This window comes from Chrysemys picta, chromosome 4 (genome assembly GCF_011386835.1).
Source record: "Chrysemys picta bellii isolate R12L10 chromosome 4, ASM1138683v2, whole genome shotgun sequence".
Lineage (NCBI taxonomy): Eukaryota > Metazoa > Chordata > Testudines > Emydidae > Chrysemys > Chrysemys picta.
Window position 1 is genome coordinate 39,439,529 of NC_088794.1, and position 20,683 is coordinate 39,460,211.

General features: G+C 44.6%; 1 protein-coding gene across 9 annotated transcripts in view; it reads right to left on the reverse strand.

The window, feature by feature from the left end:
- Window positions 1-20,683, reverse strand: part of OSBPL5 (oxysterol binding protein like 5) — a 231,479-nt gene that overhangs the window by 20,158 nt on the left and 190,638 nt on the right. For 8 of the 9 annotated variants that reach the window (XM_042858786.2, XM_065594719.1, XM_065594721.1 and 5 more), the window contains 7 exons: window positions 19,849-20,020; window positions 11,041-11,257; window positions 10,907-10,960; window positions 5,800-5,984; window positions 4,020-4,101; window positions 3,188-3,286; window positions 798-894 (listed from right to left, as the gene is read on the reverse strand). In XM_042858786.2, coding sequence (XP_042714720.1) covers window positions 798-894; window positions 3,188-3,286; window positions 4,020-4,101; window positions 5,800-5,984; window positions 10,907-10,960; window positions 11,041-11,257; window positions 19,849-20,020 — 906 coding nt within the window. The remainder of the gene's footprint in view (window positions 1-797; window positions 895-3,187; window positions 3,287-4,019; window positions 4,102-5,799; window positions 5,985-10,906; window positions 10,961-11,040; window positions 11,258-19,848; window positions 20,021-20,683) is intronic. The other variant, XM_005293935.5, reaches the window with a different exon arrangement.

Below are 20,683 nucleotides of genomic sequence, written 5' to 3' on the forward strand. Positions count from 1 at the left end.
ATTACATTATCTTTAGGCCCAAAAGTAGCAGTGTCCTTTTACATGTTCAGATCTGCAGATTTGTAGATTCTGTTGTGGAACTTTAGGGCCCCACTCTTAGAAAGTTGAGATCAGAGTAGGTTGTGTATTTACACATGTTCACAAGCCAGGTATTTTGTGTGCATTAATGGGTATATGTAAAAAGTCCGATTTGTGAGTACAATCGCAGTAATTGCACATGTAAAGCAAGTGCACAACTGAGCACCCACAAATCCCTAAGAACCTTAAATTCTGGAGAAATCAGACCCTTACAGTCCTACACCTCTATTTGAAAAATGCAGATGTGAAAAATCTCAGTTGAGATCTCATTGCCAGTCTCATCTTGAAGAATCATTTGAGTTGTGAAGTATTGTGTTGTGGGCAAAGTTCTGTACTCATTTACATGTACAACTTTGCTGAAGCAAATGGGCTTGTCATGTGTGTGACTAAGAGCAGAATTCGGACTTCTACCTATCGTTCCCTGTGTGGGCAACACGACTGAATGATTTGAATTTTTGCCAAGAGACACGATAGAATCTCTCTGTTTTTGTAGATGACAGTTTCCCCAGAAAGTATCCCTCTTGCCCTGCTTGGAGGAGGTAACTGGAAAATCCAGTGGGAGCTCTGATGACATTTTAGGCTATGCTGCTGACAGACTTTAATTGGGCACTTTCTCTGCTCTTAATCTTCACTGTACACTGGCGTGAGTAAGAAGTCCATCAGAGGAAGCAAAAGACACCAGCATGTAACCTCAAGGGTGTTTAGGTTTGATATCTTACCATAAAACTTGGACTTGGCTAGAATGCTGCCAGAAATGCAGAACCCATCCTTCCTATTACTGACGTGAAAGGCTGACACTGGTGGGTGATGAGATACCTACAAGGAAAAAAGTGAAACTCTCAGTTTCCTCCATCATTAACAGCACTCTCTGCATTCTATTCAGAGTGAAAGGTGTGTACCAGCCTTAAATGATGTAACTGAGTGTTTGCAGACGGACATTTTAAACCGGCTGTCTAGAACAGGCACATTCTTGGGACTCTCTGATCTGCCCTAGGGAAGAATTAGCATTCTTTTTTGGTTTGTAGTGAGAAGGAGGAGGTTCCCACCGTATTATCCCCCTCCATCTACACCTAGTGAATCTAAAGCAGTGATACCCAAACTGTGGCTCTAGAGCTGCAAACAGTTCTTTAGGGCTTTAAATGAAATTCTTATGTAGTCCATGGGCCTGAAGGAAGTGCTTCATGTACTTATCTAGCTGATTAATGGAGCAGCACTCCAAGTAATCCCATGGAGGACTGCAAACGAGAGATCTATTTTGTTGCTCTACGTTTTGTATACGAGATCAGCGTGGGCCAGATTTTTAACGGGTGCAGTGCAAGATATTTGCAAGAGAGCTCAGCACCCAGCAGCTCCCATTATAATTCTCGCAGCCAGATTTTCAAAGCACTCAGCATCCAATGTGATGAGTGCTTTTGAAAATCTGGCCTTGTGGGTCCAGTAGTTTCTCCTTGTTTGTGCAAGTCTTTTTCATATCAACAGCAAAGAAGAAATATTTTTAGAATAGGCAAGTATGATCATAGGACCACAAAATTTGGCGGGGGTGCTCAAGGACAGATGTAGTACATGACATTACTTTAAATTCTAGATTTTAAAATTGATGCCCCCTCTGCTCCAAAATGCCTAGAAATAATGTTGTTTGCAGTTTTATAGCCATGCTGGTCCCAGGATATGAAAAAGGCAAGGTATGTAAGGTAATATTTATTGGACCAACTTATGTTGGTGGAAGGGACAAGCTTTTGAGTGTCACAGAGTTCTTCCTCAGGTGTGGAGAAGGTAACCTGAGCATCCAAGCTAAACTCAAGGTGAGACAGATTAAGCATAAGGGGTTCACATATGTTGCAGGAGACCACTGAAAATGAAGTGGGCAATTGGAAATAGTGCAGCTACACACTGCAGCACAATTCAGAACATTGAGGTTTTTTCCTGTATATTCATGCCATTGTCTAAATAACCTCCATAAACAGGCACATAGTAGCAAAAAGGTTCGAGATTTGAATTTTGATTTAGTTCCTGCCTATGAGAAAATGCTTCAATTAAGTAGATAAAAAAATGGAAGTTTAAAGCAAGTTAGGGGATTTAGATGCCCAGTTCAATTGGGGATTCAAAAGCCTTTGGCAGCTTTGGAAAAAAAATCAGCCTAGCAGCCTATGTCCTAAAGGGCTAAATCACTCACATACTGTCTTTCTTTCATCCATGAAGTATAAGGGGCCAATTCCCCCCCCCCCCCATTTACACCTGCTGATGTCAGTGGGGCTGGTGTAAATCAATGTAGAATTTGATCCATGTGATTCATACTCTGTGTAGACACAAACCACACTAACTTGAATAGTATTCCATCAGTCCGAAGTGAGTGATGTGGCAGGCAGGAAAAGAGGCTTTATAACACTGGCCTTTCAGGCTGTTTAATATGTTGAGATTCTACTACAGGGGTCGGCAACCTTTCAGAAGTGGTGTGCCAAGTCTTCGTTTATTCACTCTAATTTAAGGTTTCGGGTGCCAGTAATATATTTTAACGTTTTTAGAAGGTCTCTTTCTAGAAGTCTTTAACATACAACTAAACTATTGTTGTATGTAAAGTAAATAAAAGGTTTTAAAATTTTTTAAGAAGCTTCATTTAAAATTAAATTAAAATGCAGAGCCCCCCAGACCGATGGCCAGGACCCGGGCAGTATGAGTGCCACTGAAAATCAGCTTGCGTGCGGCCTTCGGCACCCGTGCCATAGGGTGCCTACCCCTGTTCTACTATTTGAATGGCAGCAGCCTGGCCCTGGTTTACATTTCTGAGCCTCTGGTGCCACAAACTAGATCCCCATTACAACTTGTTCTTTTTTCAGTTCCACTCATCATATTAACAAAGCAGTATAGAAGGATTTTAGCTGTGAGAATCTCTAAAAGTGTATGGTGAAGCAAATGGCAAGCTAAGGAAATCTGGAGAGGAGGGAAAAAAAAAAAAAAAAAAAAAAAGGACTAGTTTATGGCCATAACCTATTCTATATCCTTGTGCAAAAAACGCAGTCTCAGAGAAATAGTAAGAAACACTGTTGCTCACACATCGGTTCAAGCAGTTCTAGTGCTTACAAAAGTTTGGATTGCAAACAAAGTTATTTACCTGTTCCGCGATGTAAAACGTGTGACTGTTTGTCTGTGGATGAAACCAACAGCAGCGAAAGGTCTCTCCCAAAATGGGGTTATATGGCTTTTTTATTCCCTGTAAAATAAAAAGACACAAATCTCATGCACACACAGCTATGGAAATATTACAGCATGGGAGCTGTGTTCTTCTTGGTGTGGACATGGCCCCAGGACCCAAAAGTTACTACCAATGAAAATTGATTATCCAATCTTACAAATGGGGGAAAAACAGAAAGAGCGATCAAGTGACTTTCCCAAGGTTCTACAGCAAATCAAATGGCAAAGTCAGTGACAAAACCCCAGCACGTCTGACTCTAATCCTCTGTCTACTCGAACCACTTCCACCTGATCCACAGACTGATCGATAGCCTCTGCTAACCGGGACATTGAAATCTACTGATGAAAAGAGTTACAGTACATTTTTATTACTACACACAGCAGGTACATGCAGATACAGAGATCTAGTAATAGGTTGTTAGAACTTGTGAAGAGAAAAGACTCCTGATATTGCACCATAAGCAGTGTTGACCCTAATTAACAATTAACAGAGTGTTCTCTGTGTCACACGACCAACCCTAGCTTCCTTTGTCCAGTGCCAGAGATCTGAGCCCATTTCTGATAAACTGCTGCCATTCCCTGCCCACCCCCCCATCCATATCCCATGTAAATTCGGTTTTAAATTAGTAAAATGGTAAGAACAACAAAAGGAGAAATGAATTATCAAGAGAAAGGCAAGAAAATAAATCCAAACTATACAAGCAATAGGTCTGAATGTTTACTAGATCTACAAGGTTTAAGCAAGGTCTTACCTTTGGCTTCTTATAAAAGCCTGACAAATACCATCTCAAAACTTGCTTGATTCGACTGTATGAATCGTCTTCGAGTGCAGCTCTGTAGGAGAAGGGACATGGGATGTTTACTCAAAGTGATTTTTGAACTGTTTACGTGTCTGATTCACCAGTGTGTGACTCCAGCCTAATGCCATTGATTTTTCAGCATTGCACCAGCATAAAACTGAGTAAGGCAGTGATGAACCAGGCCCTACATGTCTTGACAAACACTATGCGGCTTCTATTGAAGGGGAAAGTACATCACCCAGTGGATACTGGTTTCTTAGTGGTGTACGCCAGTCAAACACACAAACTGTGGGATTTCTTGGAAGTGACTGGCAGGTACGTGCCCCACTAAAAATCCCAATGCAATCATTTCAGTTTTAGGGCAATAAGCTGGCTTTAGAGTTGCCACCTGATCTGAAATTGTGTAGAGGTCATAAGATAGTTACTGCTCCAGTCCTATTGCTCAAAAATCAACCACCACCTCTAACTTCTTTGGAGAATCAGAAGTTTAGCTCTTGCCTGACCCCTTTAAATCTTCCCAGCTTTAGGCTACGTCTACACTGGGGGGGGGAGGGGTTGATTTAAGATACACAAATTCAGCTACGCGAATAGCGTAGCTGAATTCGATGTATCTGAGCCGACTTACCCTGCTGTGAGGATGGCGGCAAATCGACCGCCGTGGCTCCCCCGTCGACGGCGCTTACTCCTACCTGCACTGGTGGAGTACGCGCGTCGATTCAGGGATCGATGGTCGCATCCCGATGAGACGCGATAATTCGATCCCCGAGAGACTGATTTCTACTCGCCGATCCAGGCGGGTAGTGAAGACAAGCCCTTAGGTGGGGCAGGAAGTGATCTTGTGATGAAACTTTCTTCAGTGTATTTCCATTCCTCAGTGTATTTCCAACCTGATACAGAACTGGAAATCTACTGAGAAGTAACGTCTGGACTTCAAGATGCCTATCTGAATAAAACCTCCAACCTTCCTGAGGTTCACCTAGCCATCAGTAATAGCCAGGGTAAACACAGTCACCTAGCAAGCTGCATCTTACAAACAGTGTAACTGGATCTCGACAAATAAACTTGAAAATGTCCCGAGATTTTAAGAAAAGCTGAAGGCAACAGAATAATAATAAAGCACAAACCATCCATGTGATGTTATATATGAATATTGCATATTTTCAATTTGTTAGAACATACCAAGCATGCCCATTCAAGAGGCAAAATATTTAGTATTTTCCACTCTGCCCTCCAAAAAACTGCTCAGTTCAATGGAGTTAGAAGAAGAGCCCCTATTTATCTCCAAGTGCCACTAATTATATTGGTTTCAGGTGGTGGCTGTTTGCTTAAACATATTCTCCTGTAAACTTCGTCCTATAAATCTCTTTCCACAGGTACACCAGAAGGTGGAGTAGTACTATTATTGCAGGCTTATAATAAGTAACAGGATCTCTGTCCATTCCAGCCCATACTTGAGGGAAGGGTGCATAGGAAGCTTTGTCTAGAGTTTCCCCATTTTCCTTACTTCCCTGCACACCCCTGGTTTCCACTGGGAACCGTCTGTTTTTAAAGGTCACTGATGTTGACTCCTGAACTAATTTACAGCTACACAGATCAAATTAGAAACTCATGCATTATTTGGGAGACTTCTCAAGCATACAAATGGCCCAGCCAGAACCAGATTAATGCTAGCGCACATGTTCACACAGCTGGGAAACACATCCCTGCTAAGCCTGCCATAAGTGCTGCTTACTGGGAAAGTAGGTCAGCATGGTAGTAATAATCAGAGAGTTTGTTGAGGAAAGAACGTGGCTCCAGGATGAAGGTGGGCAGAACCACTCGGGACAAGTCCATGCCAGGCCGCAGCTGTTTCAACAGAATCCACATCAAGCTCTTGTTTTCTTCCGAGACCGTTTCTGTTTGAGAGGATTCACCCGTCTAAATGAAAGAAGAAAAAGTCAGCACAGAAGGTGACGGTTAAAGCAAAGCGAATATGCCTGGATGGCCCAAGGGAATTGAGAATAGTAAAATCCTCCATGTCAACAGTTCAAACCTGCCTTAGGTCAACAGGGAGCGAAAGTCATTACAGTATGTAATGGTGGTTGTGTAGAATGAGTGATATTCTCACTTTTTTTTTTTCTGTCCAGAGTAAAAGACTGCAAAACCCACCATCTTGTTGACAATCTTAGCAGAGGGACCAATGGCTGAAGAGACAATGGAGAGTGGAAGCGGTCCTTCACGATCGAACATACTAGTGGGGCAAGCATGACACAGTTTACACTGCCATGGTCCCTTGTAGCGGGGTGGACACCCCCTCCTGCCTGGAAGGGCTTGAAAGCGGCCCTGGAGAGGGCTGCAACTCTAAAAGCTGGGCTGATTGGGGAAGCGGCCGCAGCTGGGCCCAGGGGTGAAAGTAACTTACAGGACTTACTGGTACTGCCGGAGTCCTGAGGGGGGCGTGGCCTCATCTGGAAAAGGTATGGCCTCATCCAGAAGAGGCGAGGGCCTCTCAGGATTTATAGGCCCTGGGGCACTGGCTGTGGCTGGGAGCCCCAGGGCCTTTAAATCAACCCAGGGCTCCCAGCTGCAGAGGTGGCTGGGAGCCCCCGGGGCTCACAGACAAATTAAAGGGCTCGGGGCTCTGGCCACCGTGGAGCTCCAGGCCCTTTAAATCCTCACCGCAGCTCCAGATGGGATTTATAGGGCTCGGTGCTCCCGCAGCTGCAGGGAGCCCCGAGCCTTGCCGGGCAGGGGATGGGATTTAAAGGGCCCGGAACTCCCACGGGAGCTCTGGGCCCTTTAAATCCCGGCCTCAGCCCTGCCGCTGGAGCTGCAGGCGGGATTTAAAGGACTCTGGGCTCCCCACAGCGGCTGGGAGCTCCAAGCCCTTTAAATCCCGGCCTCAGCCCTGCCGCCGGAGCTGCGGGCAGGATTTAAAGGGCTTGGAGCTCCCCGCCGCTGCAGGGAGCCCAGAGCCCTTTTAATCCCGGCTGCAGAAGCCGGTGTGGTCTGGCATGGCGTACTGGCTCTTGCCGGTACGCTGTACCGGACCGGACCGGCTTACTTTCACCTCTGGCTGGGCCACACCCCAATCAGGCCACAGCTAGCTTGTATAAGAGGCTGTGAGCTAGGATCTCAACAGTCTCTCTCTGCATTCAAAGAGAGAAGGGCCTGGCTGCAGGAAGCTAGAGACAGGGTACCTGAGTGGAGCAGGGCTGGGGAAAGGCAGAGGAGCTGGGGAGCTCCAGCCTGGAAAGCCCCAGGCTGCGGCCTAGCATTGGGCTAAAAGGTACTGGGGGTTGCAGAGGGCAGCCCAGGGGTAGGCCAAGGCAGCAGGTCCAAACCCAACCTTGCCAGTGATGAGTAGGCTGATATTGCAGTCTGCCCCAGGGTGTGGGGCTAGACGATGACTGGCAGTAGCCTTATACTGAGGCGAGGTGGGAATAGAGGGTGGGTGTTCCCTGGGGAGGGGAGACCCTAAGACTGAGGCGTTACTGCCAGGGGGCAGCACCCCAGGTAAAAGGGCACCAGGGGCCAGAGGACAGGCGGATCACCGGCCTGCAGAGGGCGCTCCAGAGCTGGAAAGAGCTAATTCCTGGAAGTCACCAGCAGGAGGCGCCGCAGGGGTGAGTCCGCTCCTCTACACCCCTGTTGAGGCAGTCATGTGGAATTAATAAAGAACTATAGCCTGCAGGACTCTCAATCCAGCACCTTTCACCACCAGAAGTCAGGGACCACGTACTGCTTTCAGTCACTTAGGTATTTCCCTTGATTTCAATGGAATTACATGGGGTATCACTGAACAGGATGCACAGCCCTCCCAAGCAGCAGGATTAAAAGTTACACTGTGAAGTTTAACACTGATATTAGTTATCAGAGCTGGTACCCAAAGGCCACCCTAGGCATTAGAGTTAAATGAAGAAAGGGAACATAATGGTCTATTTATCTCATCAGGATTTCTGCTGCTTTTAGAGCCCCAGGCAAAAGATTTCTACAGGGGAGTGAAATAGGTCCATTTCTGAAAATGCAATTTAATTCTGGGGGACAATGTGTTTTTACACCCTGCAACGGCCAGCTTCTCAGGTGGTATAAGTCAGTAGAGCTAATATACACCAGCAGCCGAGAATCTGCTCCCACACCTTCTGGATGCCAATTAGCCACTTATGCTGGCGTTTGCTCCTGCCCCCGTAATGCATTACCTAACTCTCTGTACTGAATGCTACTATACAGTCTATCAATCCCTCCTTCCTACACTCTGTATGCAGAAATTTACCCATCAGATCAAGCATCTGTTCTTTCCCAAAAGTTGCCCCAAGTCTAGTGCTAGATACAGGGAAGCAGATGACCTAACATGCCTTGGGATGAATTATGCATTGATGAATGCCACAAAAGCAGAATTTTAGGATGCACGCAACAGATCTGAGTGCAGCATCTCAAACTAGCTTACTAAAATAACATGTTACAAAGTCACCTCACTTCTTGCATTAGAGCAAGGTTTGGAAAAAGTGAAAGTAGTATTTTGGAAAACTTGGGAATGAGGAACAGTGAAGCCCTTTTTATTCCACTGATTTTTATTATGTTACCATCCTTCTGGTGACAGAGATTCACGCAGCTTAAGCCTTAGAGAAGAAATGGAAACCACTAGTTAACTTATTTCAGTAGTGCTAGCTAGGACTTCATAATTCTGGGCCTGTCAGCTTGTTTTTTATTTACCCAGCTTTTCAGGTGTGTATATCTTGGCAATACAAATTAATTCCAGATTGGACTTGATATACAAAGACTTACCCTGAGACTGAGTCATAGGGAGTGGGGAGGGGGGAAGGGAGTAGGGGAGAGAAGCTTTCATACGTCTCAAAGCTTTCCAAATGAAGTTCTTTTTGCTGTCAGTCCATCTTATAAAGATGGGTAATTTTTGATATTATGGGACAAATTTTGCAAGCATGAATTTATTCCTGCAACTGGTTTTGTGCTGCAGATTTCTAGCACAAATATGGAAGCTTAGTTAAGGCAAAGTTATGTAGAAGTGCATGTACATACTCCTCAATTGAGCTTCCATAACTTTGCTGAAAATTTACAGAACAAAAAAAAATAATTATAGAATTTGAGCCATAATATCACAGGTTTATACATCCTTTGTAGGGTAGAAAGCATGCATATATTTCAGGAGGATTGTGTTGTAAATTGGCTACTGCAGCTCAATATCTCAGACCCATCCCATACCAGTGTTGATAATGAAGTGCAGTATTGAAGGGAGGGGTGTACTTTACTCGTCAGTGGCATCATCTAGTTGAGATATTACACGTAGGTCCCTTTCACCTATCTCAGGTGCAAGTCCAGGTGGAAAAAAGATCACGCACTCTCTCTAAACAGAAATATGAAACAGCACCCAATGATCAAAACAGCATGTGAACTATTTGAGGGCATACTGGGTGCCAAATTTGCCTGCACAGTCAATCTTCTGCCAGTATTTATCTCGTTTTAGGCTACACTCAGCATGAAAGATACCACTCCATACAATCAAAGTTTAATCCATTGCACTTGTGCTATAGCTTTGGTAGACATTTAAAATGAAAAAGGGCACCACATACTTTAGACAGGTGTACTCTCCACCAGTGAATGGCGCGATTAGTCAGTTGGGTCAAAAATCCACTTCAAGAAGTGCCAAATTATCTACCCTGCTAACACCTTCATGACAGTCTATCATGTGACACACATATGTTTTAGAAATGGTCTAAATACCTATTTCCATGGACGGAGCTAATTTCTCTTTGTTCCTGCTGCAAGGTCTTACTCTGGAGTCATAATACTTTGTGTTGTAATTGCTTGCTGTACATTAGGATTTGAAGTGAGCAAGACACAGCAGGAGTAGTGACCAAGCAGAAGAATGGCTGCCCCTGAACAACATTTTTTTTCCCCTTCCAGTCACGCCTCCTTAGCCATAAACATGGGTGGGATGTCTCAAGCCATGAGACAGAGGCCTTGTCTACACTGGGAGTTTGTCACGATTCTGGCCAGCAGTGTAGCTGCACTGATGCAACCTACTAATATAGACAGCTAACGCCACTATTTGCACCGGTGTAGCTTATCATTGCTAGAAACCAGGGTTAAACTGCACTGGCGCAAGTCACGGCTTGTAGCTATTTACCCCATCTATGCTAAAGGTTTGGACTGCTGCAGCTATGGCGCTGTCTGGCCAATGATGGCTGAAATCAGAGTAAATCCCCAGGGCAGACATCTCTACAGCAAAATGCTTCTCTGTGATGCATCAACAGGAATCTAATTTCATTGTTTAAACAGTGGGCCACATTCCGATCTCAGCTTTCCTGGTGTAAATCCAGAACACCACCTCTGGCTGCCAGCCTCCTCCAGCTGACTTTCACCCAATACTGTCAACTCCACAAGCTGCTCTAACATTATCGTCATCAAAGAAGTCACAGTGACAAAGCCAACAAAGGCGCTCATGTTAAACATGAATGCATTCTAATGTTAAACGGTGTGAAAAATTGATTCCTAAATGGCAGTTTCGCATAGGAGACCAAGTGGCTCAGATGTTCATTAGGACATACAAAAGGTTCATTTTGTGCAACATGAATAAGAAAGAAAGTACCATATTTTGCACCAGGCAATGGACTGAAGCCTCCTAGTTAGTCAGGATACAGGCTTGGAATGATAACTCCCCTCCTGCAGTGTAATGAACTGTGGCAATGCTATACAGCTCCTTAATGCAATGTCCAGTTGAAGTGCTCACTGATCCTGGAAACATGCCAAAGGGCAATAGTGGAGCTGCTGTTCATAACACTCACAATTACCGAGTAAGGACAATTCAACATAATTTGGCAGAAATCTTCAGATAGCATTACCTGTAAAATATCTGAACCCACAGAGCAGTTTTCGACTGTCCTGCATCCTGGAGTCTGAATACAATGGAGAGATGAACAATATGAACCCAGACACATTTCAGTGGAATAGATAGAGTTCAGAAAGTTTTTTTTACCTCCCCAAATTCCTCATAGATTTGTTCCATATAGGTCGTCCCTTTCCTTTCCTGGGACATATCCCCGTGGATTTCAGACTGGTCACTCTCGCTTTCATTCGTCTTCCGGCTGTTCTCCTGAGTTTCATTCTCAGACTCCTCTATGTTGTCTCTCTCAGACTTGTCCGAAAAAGCATCATTTTCCAGGTGGTGATTTTCCAGGGCTGATTCATTAAAACTAAAATACATGGTTTGTTACATTGCCTCAATTTGATTTATGAAACCAGATTATGAACATCATTTTAGCCAATATGTAAAAAGCCCTCAGGACACAAAATAAGGCTTGCAACCAGAAAGAGTGAAGGACAACAACTTGCTGAGTGGTTGGGTCTATATCATGGAAGCAGTAAAACATTTAGGTCACAATTCTCCTCTGAGTCCACACTGTGGAACTCCACTGCATATGTGCATTTGCCCCCATAATAAACTCCTATTGGCTTCAATCAAAACTCGACATACAGAATGAATGCAAAATATACAACACTGACTGCTTCTTCAGACAGAGATCTGCAGCGTGTCTCAAAGAAGAGAGATTTTTGCCTGCATAAAAACCTGCCACATGTTATGCGCTACTGGCTAAGGCAAAGAATGGCATAAAGGAATACATTATTTTCATCATCACCACCACCGCTACTACTCTATTTCAATAGAGGAAGATGCTAAGTCAAAACAATAAAGGTCAAGGGAACATTCAATGGCAAATTTAATACTGATAAAAGGAAATACCGCCCCCCCTTCTATGATGCACAATTAACCTGTGGAACTCATTGCCACCAGATATTGTTGAGTCCAAGAGCTTAGCAGCATTCAAAACAAGGATCGGACATTTATGTGGAAAACAAGAGTATCCAGAGTTATAGTATAGTAAACCAAAAACAGGAGTTGGAAAGGATAGAAGCCTTCCTACTTCAGGGGATAATCCAAACCTCCAAATAAAGAGGGTTAGGAGGAAGTTCTTTGGGGCAGGTTATCCTATGAATTGCCAACTGCAGGGTTTCTTGCACCTTCCTTTGAAGAAGCTAGTACTGGTCAATGTCAGACAGGATACTAGACTAGATGGGCCACTGGTCTGACCCAGAGTGGCAGTTCCTTTGTTTCAAAGTAAAACTTAGTGCCTAGTGCGCAGTTATTTTCCATATTAATACTTAGTTTCTCATAGATAAGAAACTATTACTTTAAGTTTAGTTAATTTAAAATATGGCAAGGAAGGGGCCTACCACTCAGTCAATTAAGGCAATCCCACCACATCTCAGTTTTCTTTTCTGTTCTTGAACCCACTGTTCCCCCACCCACCCCTTAAACGGGTTATAAGATGGCAAGTCAGCTGTAGCAACAACACAGATTTATCTATGTTCCTTCCAGCTAATAGGGATACTCTGGGTCTCCATGCAATTTAGAATGCCAACATAAGAACTGTTTTATTGGGATATGGCCCATGCCTCTGTGACCAAATGCACCCCTGCATCCACACCCTACACACTCACGTAATAATCTTTGTACAAAATATGCCTTGTGAGGTATCATTTGAAAACTAGTAAGTCACTGGTCTATAATATCAGTGACATGTATGTAGCAACATTGTGTGAAAAGTTATAAAATCCACCCTGTATAATGTTAATGTTAAAGGGACATGCTCAAACTCACGTAGTTCAATCTCAAGCTCCAAATAGGCACAAGTGGTCAAGCAGGTCTTAAACAAAAGGATGTTTGTGGTTACCTCAATTTGCATATAAACTGTAAACAGAGTCTCCAGACCGCAAGAGAGAAAAGAAAGGAAACAAAGAAAATCTACATCTCAGCAAGAAAACAGCATGAAGCATCTTTCCTCAACAGACATCTACTTGCTCTCAACTGAAAAGAACTTTATGAGGGGGACTGAAGTATACAAGTGAGGGGCAAACACCTCACGTTATCTCTTGCCCTGTCCACCTCCCTCTTTTCACTTAAGAGGACAAAAGAAATGGCCACTGGATTTTGGGGGAGGGGTCCTGACCTGAAAAGGTTGGTCGGTAATGCTTTTGGAAGAACTGTACTTTGGTAAGAATTGTACTTTGAATCAAGTATAGTTTGTTAAGTTAGGCACTAGGAAGCGTTTTATATTTTTCTTATAATCATTTCTAACGTTTATGCATCATTGTTTGTACTCACTTACAACCTCTTTGTAGTTAAATAAACTTGTTTTATTCTTTAATTGAAAACACACTGGATAGTTAAGTTAAATTGTCTGGGTAATTCCATTTAAGGTGGCAAGCTGTGTATTGTTCCCTTAAAGGGACAATGGACCTAATATCTCTGGACTGTCCAGAAGGGGGCTAGCCAGTACCGAACACACATTTAGAGGGAGGAAATCTGGGACTGGGAGCATGTCGGGTCACCCTACAGGAATAACCAAGGTTGGTAAAAGCCAGAGTGTAAGCGAAGTGTGGCTGGCAGGCTGCAGTTACACAAAGACACTCAGGGTGTGGCTTCCATGCTGGAAGACTGTTTGTGAGCAGGCCCAGGATGGAGCTACTGCTGTAAGGCATTGTAAGGCACCAAGGTTGCAGAGCAGGGGTGCCAGAGTCCCTCACTGACTTGGCTTGCACTCTGGAATGTCACAGTCTCCTATGAAGCCTCCATGCAGTGTCTTGTTTTATATCCTTGGGAATTATCCCAGAGTCCAATATCAATGACTGTCCTAATTTTAATCAGTAGGTGATATTGACAGTAGAGATCGTGATTTTTACTAGCATACACTAAGCTTATTAGGTTTCATCTTGTGAATCCTAACAGGCACACAAACTCTATGCATAATTTAAATGCAATAGTAACAAAAGATTTTCTGCATTACCAACGTATTTCAGAGAATCAAAGAAAATGGAGATTGAAGAGACTCATTAGGTCATCTAGTCGGTCTCCCAGCCAAAGCAGGATCTCTCTCTTCAGTATATTAGAATGCTTTGTCTAGTTTTAAATGGCTCCACGATGGGGTTTCCCCCATCAGCTCTCTTTGGAGACATTGCTATTTTGATTCTATATGACTTTGAGAACTCGCTTGTTCACTCTCTCTCTCTCTCTTTGTTTTTAGGTTTTGCCAACAGACAGATTTTTAAGTGCTCAGAATCCAGAATTGGTGTCAGATTTTCAGTTCCCATTTAGGGTCCCGTATAAGGGCCAGATTTTCAAGAAGTGCTCAGCGCCCAGCAGTCTACATGGCAACACTTCTAGTCAGATTTCTAGAACAGCCCAGTACTCAGTCCGTTGTGCTCTTTTGAAAGTCTGGCGAGTAGCGTCTTATACATGTGGGAGTGGTTTTTGTAATCTCTATATTTAAATGATAGTTTTTTGCAATGATCAGTATGATTATAGGTTTAGGGCCAGAGGATTAATGGCTATTACATTCCAGCACTGATGCTCTGATATTATAAACTATGCAGCTCCAATGACTTCAGTGCCAGGATCGGGCCTCTGTGTTTTGTGTCAGACAATGACTACCAAGCATAATGACTGAAAAGTTAATCTGAAGTCGAGTTTAGTGCATATGTGAATTTAAGACCATAAAAGAAAAAAAGAAAAAAGGGGTAGTGGGGTGGGAAGAGAAAGGAGGCAAGAGATTATCCCATTATCTCACAGCACGGATACTTGCTGGTTTGGCAGATCATTTGTTTGTTGCTGACAATTCAGGCTTGATTTATTTTCTTTGGGGTCAACGATCAGCACAATTTGTCAGTGTTATGCTCCCTTCCCTTGTGAAAATCTTCTCTTTGGGATGTGCGTACTTGAGAGAAAGGTTCACAATATGGGCCAGTGTCAATGTTTGAGAAATAGCACATGCTTAATTTAACAGCATTTGTAAAAAGCCCAACTTCTGTTAATTATGATCTTCCTGTAATTTGTGAGAGGATTTAAACTTTCTGCTGGGGCAAGTCTTACTCCTTTTGTACTTCTGCTCTTTCCTAACCAAAAAAATCCTTCTGCAACGACACTTTTCTGGTATTTCAGTTATTCCAGAGCAGTGGAACAGGAGGGAGTTAATTCACCTGAAATTCCCCAAATATTAGCTCTGTGCAGTAATTACCAAATCAGCCTGCTACACGTCAGACCTCAATATACTTAGAGCTATAGTGCTACTCTGGGGAGCACAAAGGAAGACATGCTATTCAGAGTGAATATCAAACTTCACAGATGGGGAGAATGAAATGGAGCCACACCATTTCAAACAGGATCATTAAAAAAAAAATTAAAAATCAGTAAACACATACATTAAAAACAAAAGCCAAATTATGGGCATGATTCAAAATCCTTTGAAATCAATGGAAAGACTCCTATTGACTTTCATGGGCTTTGGATCAAATCCCAAATGCAGAGCTGTAATAACAGTGTTTAAAGGCAGCGGGAGACCTTCACTCACTCAAACAAGAGGAAGCCCTTTGTTTCAGGGCTATGTTACTGCCCTCCATCCACGTGTACTGTATCAAAGAGCACTATGTGCATCAGAGCAGCATAGTATTGTTCATGATTTCTACTATGGCAGCACCTGGAAACCCCAAACAAGGGTCAAGGCACCATTGTACTTAAAGTAAACAGTACCTGTCCCAGAGAATTTACAATCAAGGTGTCAAACAGAACAGACCACAGTTAGAGAAGGCCCACAAATGGGGGTGGGGGAAGCAACAACAAACAGACAGGCTTACGCATAAAAACAGAAGTCTCGATGCCCCTGAAAGCCTCATGCTTAACATCAAAATAGACTTCTGCAGGGTTATAGAGTCAAGTCAAGAGGCTGTGACCCTGCAAGGTGTTTTGAAAGTTCACCCTCTTTCCGATTATTAAATAGATTGATTTTTGCTATTGTTGTCTCCTCTATTTCTTTCCCACCAAGACAGGAACAGAAACAGCCAGTGGAAAAATACAGCATTGGCTCAAGAGAAGATTTTCCCCACAAGGGGAGGAGTGCCCCCCCCAAATATAGAACATCTGGCTCCATTTTATTTTTTGGCAGAGTAGTTTGACTAATTTGAAGATACAGTTAAATGTAATTAACCGGCCCCCTAATAACAGCGTGCCAACTTAATTGGGCAGGATTCCCTGAAGGGAAGGCATTTAATTAGAATGAATGAGTCCCTGTGAGTGGCAAACCAAGAATCTCCTCAACACTTGGATAGCTGGTTTTCCACGTACTCCCCTTCCCACCCCATTTTGCACCACTGCTGCTGCTGCTTTAGGGAATTTTTACCCTCGTTACGTAGCTGCCAAATTCTCCAAGGCTCAAAAAATTTGAGAAAAACTGAATTCTGTGGTAGAGCCACACAATGCACCAGAACTGAGAATGATCTACACGGTGCGCCAGACTCTGAAGAGGGTTTGGCACCCACAAGTATGGCCTAGGGGCTGAGCTCTTTTGAAATTCTGGCCCTATGGGAAGCTGCTGAGTTCTGTAAATCAGGAGGCCCAAGTAGGGCCCTTAAAATTCAACCAATGAGCAGAGAATAGAGTAGCTGTTGTACATGCATGATTTATCTTTAAGTTAGAAGCTTAACACATTCTCTTCTTTATCCTATACTTTCTATTAACTGCAGCTGTAGGTCTGAATGCACATTTCCAAGGCACCATTCTCCTTTCTGATCCACAGACAGACACAGTAGTGGATTTATTTGTGGCATGACATCATAATGGTGCCCCTCAAGAGAAGAGGTGGCATATGGACTGTGAACTATCCAGGGGCCAGTCTCTTTTACTCATCTGTACAGCACCTAGCACCCCATGTCAAACCCTGGTTGAAGCCCCTAAAGACTAGTATTATACGAACAAACAAGCACAAACACACCCTCAGCCAAAACGGTAGTAAGTGCCAATAGCATTTCCATTACCAGCACATTGTATCTGATTTTAGTCTTACACAGGATTGGCATATGCACATGTCTGAAGAAAGGCACAAACTCTCTGCCATAACATATATCTCAGTGTTTCTTTGTACTTGGAACCTTACAGTCAACCAATCCCCATTTAAAGGCTAGCTACACTCATTGGTTCACTATCAACTAAAAGGCTCTCAGTGCAGGCACTATTATTTGTATACTTATTCCTAAGAAGAGAGTTGGAGATCTGAGACATCAACATCAAAAGGACAGACCCGTAAGATAAACACATATATGCACAATTAAATCTGCAGGTCCTAGTAACACATCCGATTTCCTGCTGCTCTGTCCCACCCCATGTTATACCTTGAAAGAACTAGACACTCAGAACAAATGATCATTGTTTATGGTGCAAATTATAGCTGTGTATCAAAGGAAGTTCCGCTCAGCGCTGAAGAACAATGGCATGCATAAAGTGCTGAAAATACAACAGGCCTGCAAAACAAGAGAACTGCACATACATTGCTGCTTTGGATCACCGAGCTTCTGACAAGTCTGTGTCCTGCCTTGTGATTAGCAAAGATACTTCCACATTCTGAAAAGGACCTGGATTCTCCTATTGTTATAATATTCTTATATTCATAGTGTGGTATTGTCTACAGGCCAACATTTTGCTAGTTGCGGCATGTACACATAGCAAGAGACAATCCCTGCCCCAAAAGCGCGCAGTCTTAATAGACAAGAGAGACAAGACAGAAACACAGGAAGGCAAAATGACTTGCCCAAGGTCACACAACAACTCAGAGGCAGAACCAGGCTGGCTTTATGCCCAGCATCCTATCTGGTAGAACAGTGAGATTTTTCAGGCAACCTGTCTAGCTGTAAGGTGCAGAGAAAACCCCTATGTTTACTCCAACAGTCTTTAAAGTGAAGTGCTATGAGATGCTACTGTAATATTAGGAGTGTGCATAGGAACATGGTGGCAGTAACTTTTTTAATGTAAATTTTATCTTATGATGCATTTGGGGAAGAGTCAGGAAACCACGAACCCACCAACTCAGTGGAGACAGCAGTTACGAAACTATAGCCTTGGAGCAGGTGTGCTCTCCTGTCTATAACATAGTACTATTAGCACTGAGAGTACCTCACTATAAGAAAAATCACACTCACGGCCATATCTACCAATTGGTGGCCAGATGCTAGAGCAGCGGTAGGCAACCTTTCGGAAGTGGTGTGCCGAGTCTTCATTTATTCACTTTAATTTAAGGTTTTGCGTGCCAGTAATACATGTTAACGTCTTTTTAGAAGGTGTCTCTCTCTAAGTCTATATTATATAACTAAACTATTGTTGTATTTAAAGTAAACAAGGTTTTCAAAATGTTTAAGAAGCTTCATTTAAAATTAAATTAAAATGCTGATCTTACGCCGCCAGCCTGCTCAGCCCGCTATGTGTGTGGGGGGGGGGGGGAGGGGGTTCAGGGCAGAGGGCTGGGTGTTGCGGGGGACTCAAGGTCAGGGCAGAGGGCTGGGGGGAGTGTGCAGGGCACAAGGCTGGGTGTGGGGGGGTTCAGGGCAGAGGGATGGGTGTGTGTTGGGGTGGGAGGGTTCAGGGCAGAAGGCTGGGGTGCTCCCAGCCCCCTGCCCTGAGCGGCTCATGGCAGGGGGCTGGGAGGGATATGCCCTGTTCCACCCCCTTCCCCAAGGCCCGTCCCTCCCTCCCTCCCTCTGCCTCCTCTACGAAGCAGCGAGCACATTGCCACTTGGCTCTGCTCCTCTGGGAGGAGGAGGGGCCGGAATGCACCACGTTGTGGGAAGAAACAGGGGAGGGGGAAGCTTGGCTGCCGCAGAACCAAGCTTCTGCCTCCTGCCCTCGCAGGGGAGAGCGGTGGGCGGAGGGGCTGAGTGGGACTGGGGGCCGGGACCCCCCCCCCCACCGCTCTCCCCTGCAGTGGCAGGAGGCAGAAGCTTGGTCCTGCGGCAGCCAAGCTTCTCCTCTCCCCCTCTTCTTCCCACAGCTTGGTGCGTTCCTGCCCCTCCGCCGCCTCCTCTCACCGGGCAGGCAGTGTGCCACTCAAAATCGGCTCAGGTGCCGTGTTTGGCACGCGTGCCGTAGGTTGCCGATCCCTGTGCTAGAGTGAGTACGTCTGATTAGCATACTCCATTTGTTGGCTGGACTCACTGGTAGACTGCTAACCTCTGTAAAGCCTATCCCCACTCCTTCCCCCAGGGCCGTCCTTAGCTATTCTGGGGCCCTACACAGCCCCCCTCCTCCATGGGGGTGTTTGTGGGGGTCCCAGGCCTCAACGAGGGTATGGGGGGCGGGCTGGGGGGAACCACCACCCAACACTCACCGGTGGCGCGGCTAGGATCGGGGCCCTGCACTTCCCGCTGCCGGTGGATGAGTGCAGGTCCAGCCCTGCTGCACTCCTCAGGGGCAGGAAGAGGCAGGGCTGGGGTGGAGCAGGGCAGGGGCTTTGGGGAAGGGGTGGAGTGGGGGCAGGGCCTGGGGAAGAGGCAGGGCAGGGGCTGGAGCAGCATGCAGCTGCGCTGGGCACCAGGAAATTTGGTGCCCCAAGTTTCCTGGTGCCCTACACAGCTGTGTACTTTGCGTTTGGGTAAGGACAGCCCTGTCTACCTCCATCAGCTTTAACAGAAGTTTGGCCCAACTAAGGCAATATGGGTCCTTTGTTATGCACATTCACACAGCTGGAACTCTAACCAAGCCTTTCATAGTTTGTAGGCTATAGGACAGCATCCAAAAGAGAGATGGGTGTGGTACAAGAACCTAGACAGAGACAGGTTAGACTATAGCCCCTCACCAAGCCAATGGTGGCTAGTGTGTATTCTGAAAAAAGAATATGGTTAAAAATGAGTCATGTGTATGAACCAACCAACACCTTTACATGTACAATAGCTAAAAGCACAGTCTTACTGGAAGAGCTCCTGGTCAGAGATGGTGGCCGTGTGCAACAGGTTATACAGCCCAGCATGTGAAGAATCAGAAGAGCAGTTCAGGTCTCCATCCTTCCCCTGTTTGGAGGCGCTGAGTCGGAAGAGACTGGAGCAACGCAGGGCAAGTTCCAGAGCATCCAACCAACATCGGCCTGTAGAACAACAGGACTTATCTAAGCATAGGAGGTCAGAGATGACAGCAAAAATGTTCATCTAAGGTTTCTCAAAAGCTTCTCCTTTGGGAGTCAAGTGTTCTAATTAGTTTTCACTAACAGAGACATCAGGTAGAGTATTTTAAAGGTTTAAATAGCTCAGAGTATCCACAGTTAGCCTAACAAAAGCAGAGTAAGTATTAAGATTTATATCATTTTACAGTCAGTGTCCTTGTATTCACTGGTGGGCACAGTCCACCTTTCTCGGTTTTGAGGTGCCATTCTGCACAGAAGTCCCAGAACCCTGTTCAGTTCTCCATGCGATCACTGAAAAGTTATTAGCCCCCAAATAAGAGGTCCTGGGTGATATCAAACAAGAGGTCACAGAGGCTAGGACACCTGGCAAATCTGCAGCACATTCAAGAACTGAGGTATCAAGAGAGGCACTCCGTAATGTCTAACATGTACAAAAGAGAGTTTTTTATGCATCTCATATTACATTACAGAATAATTAAAAATGTATTTGAGAGGCTGTAAAGAAAACAAGGGATGACATAGCAATAGCAGTGGAAAATACGGTAACACATGAATTTCACGTTTAATTTTACTAAGGATCAAATCCCACTCTCAGGACACACTGCCATGCAGGAAAGCAGATGCTTA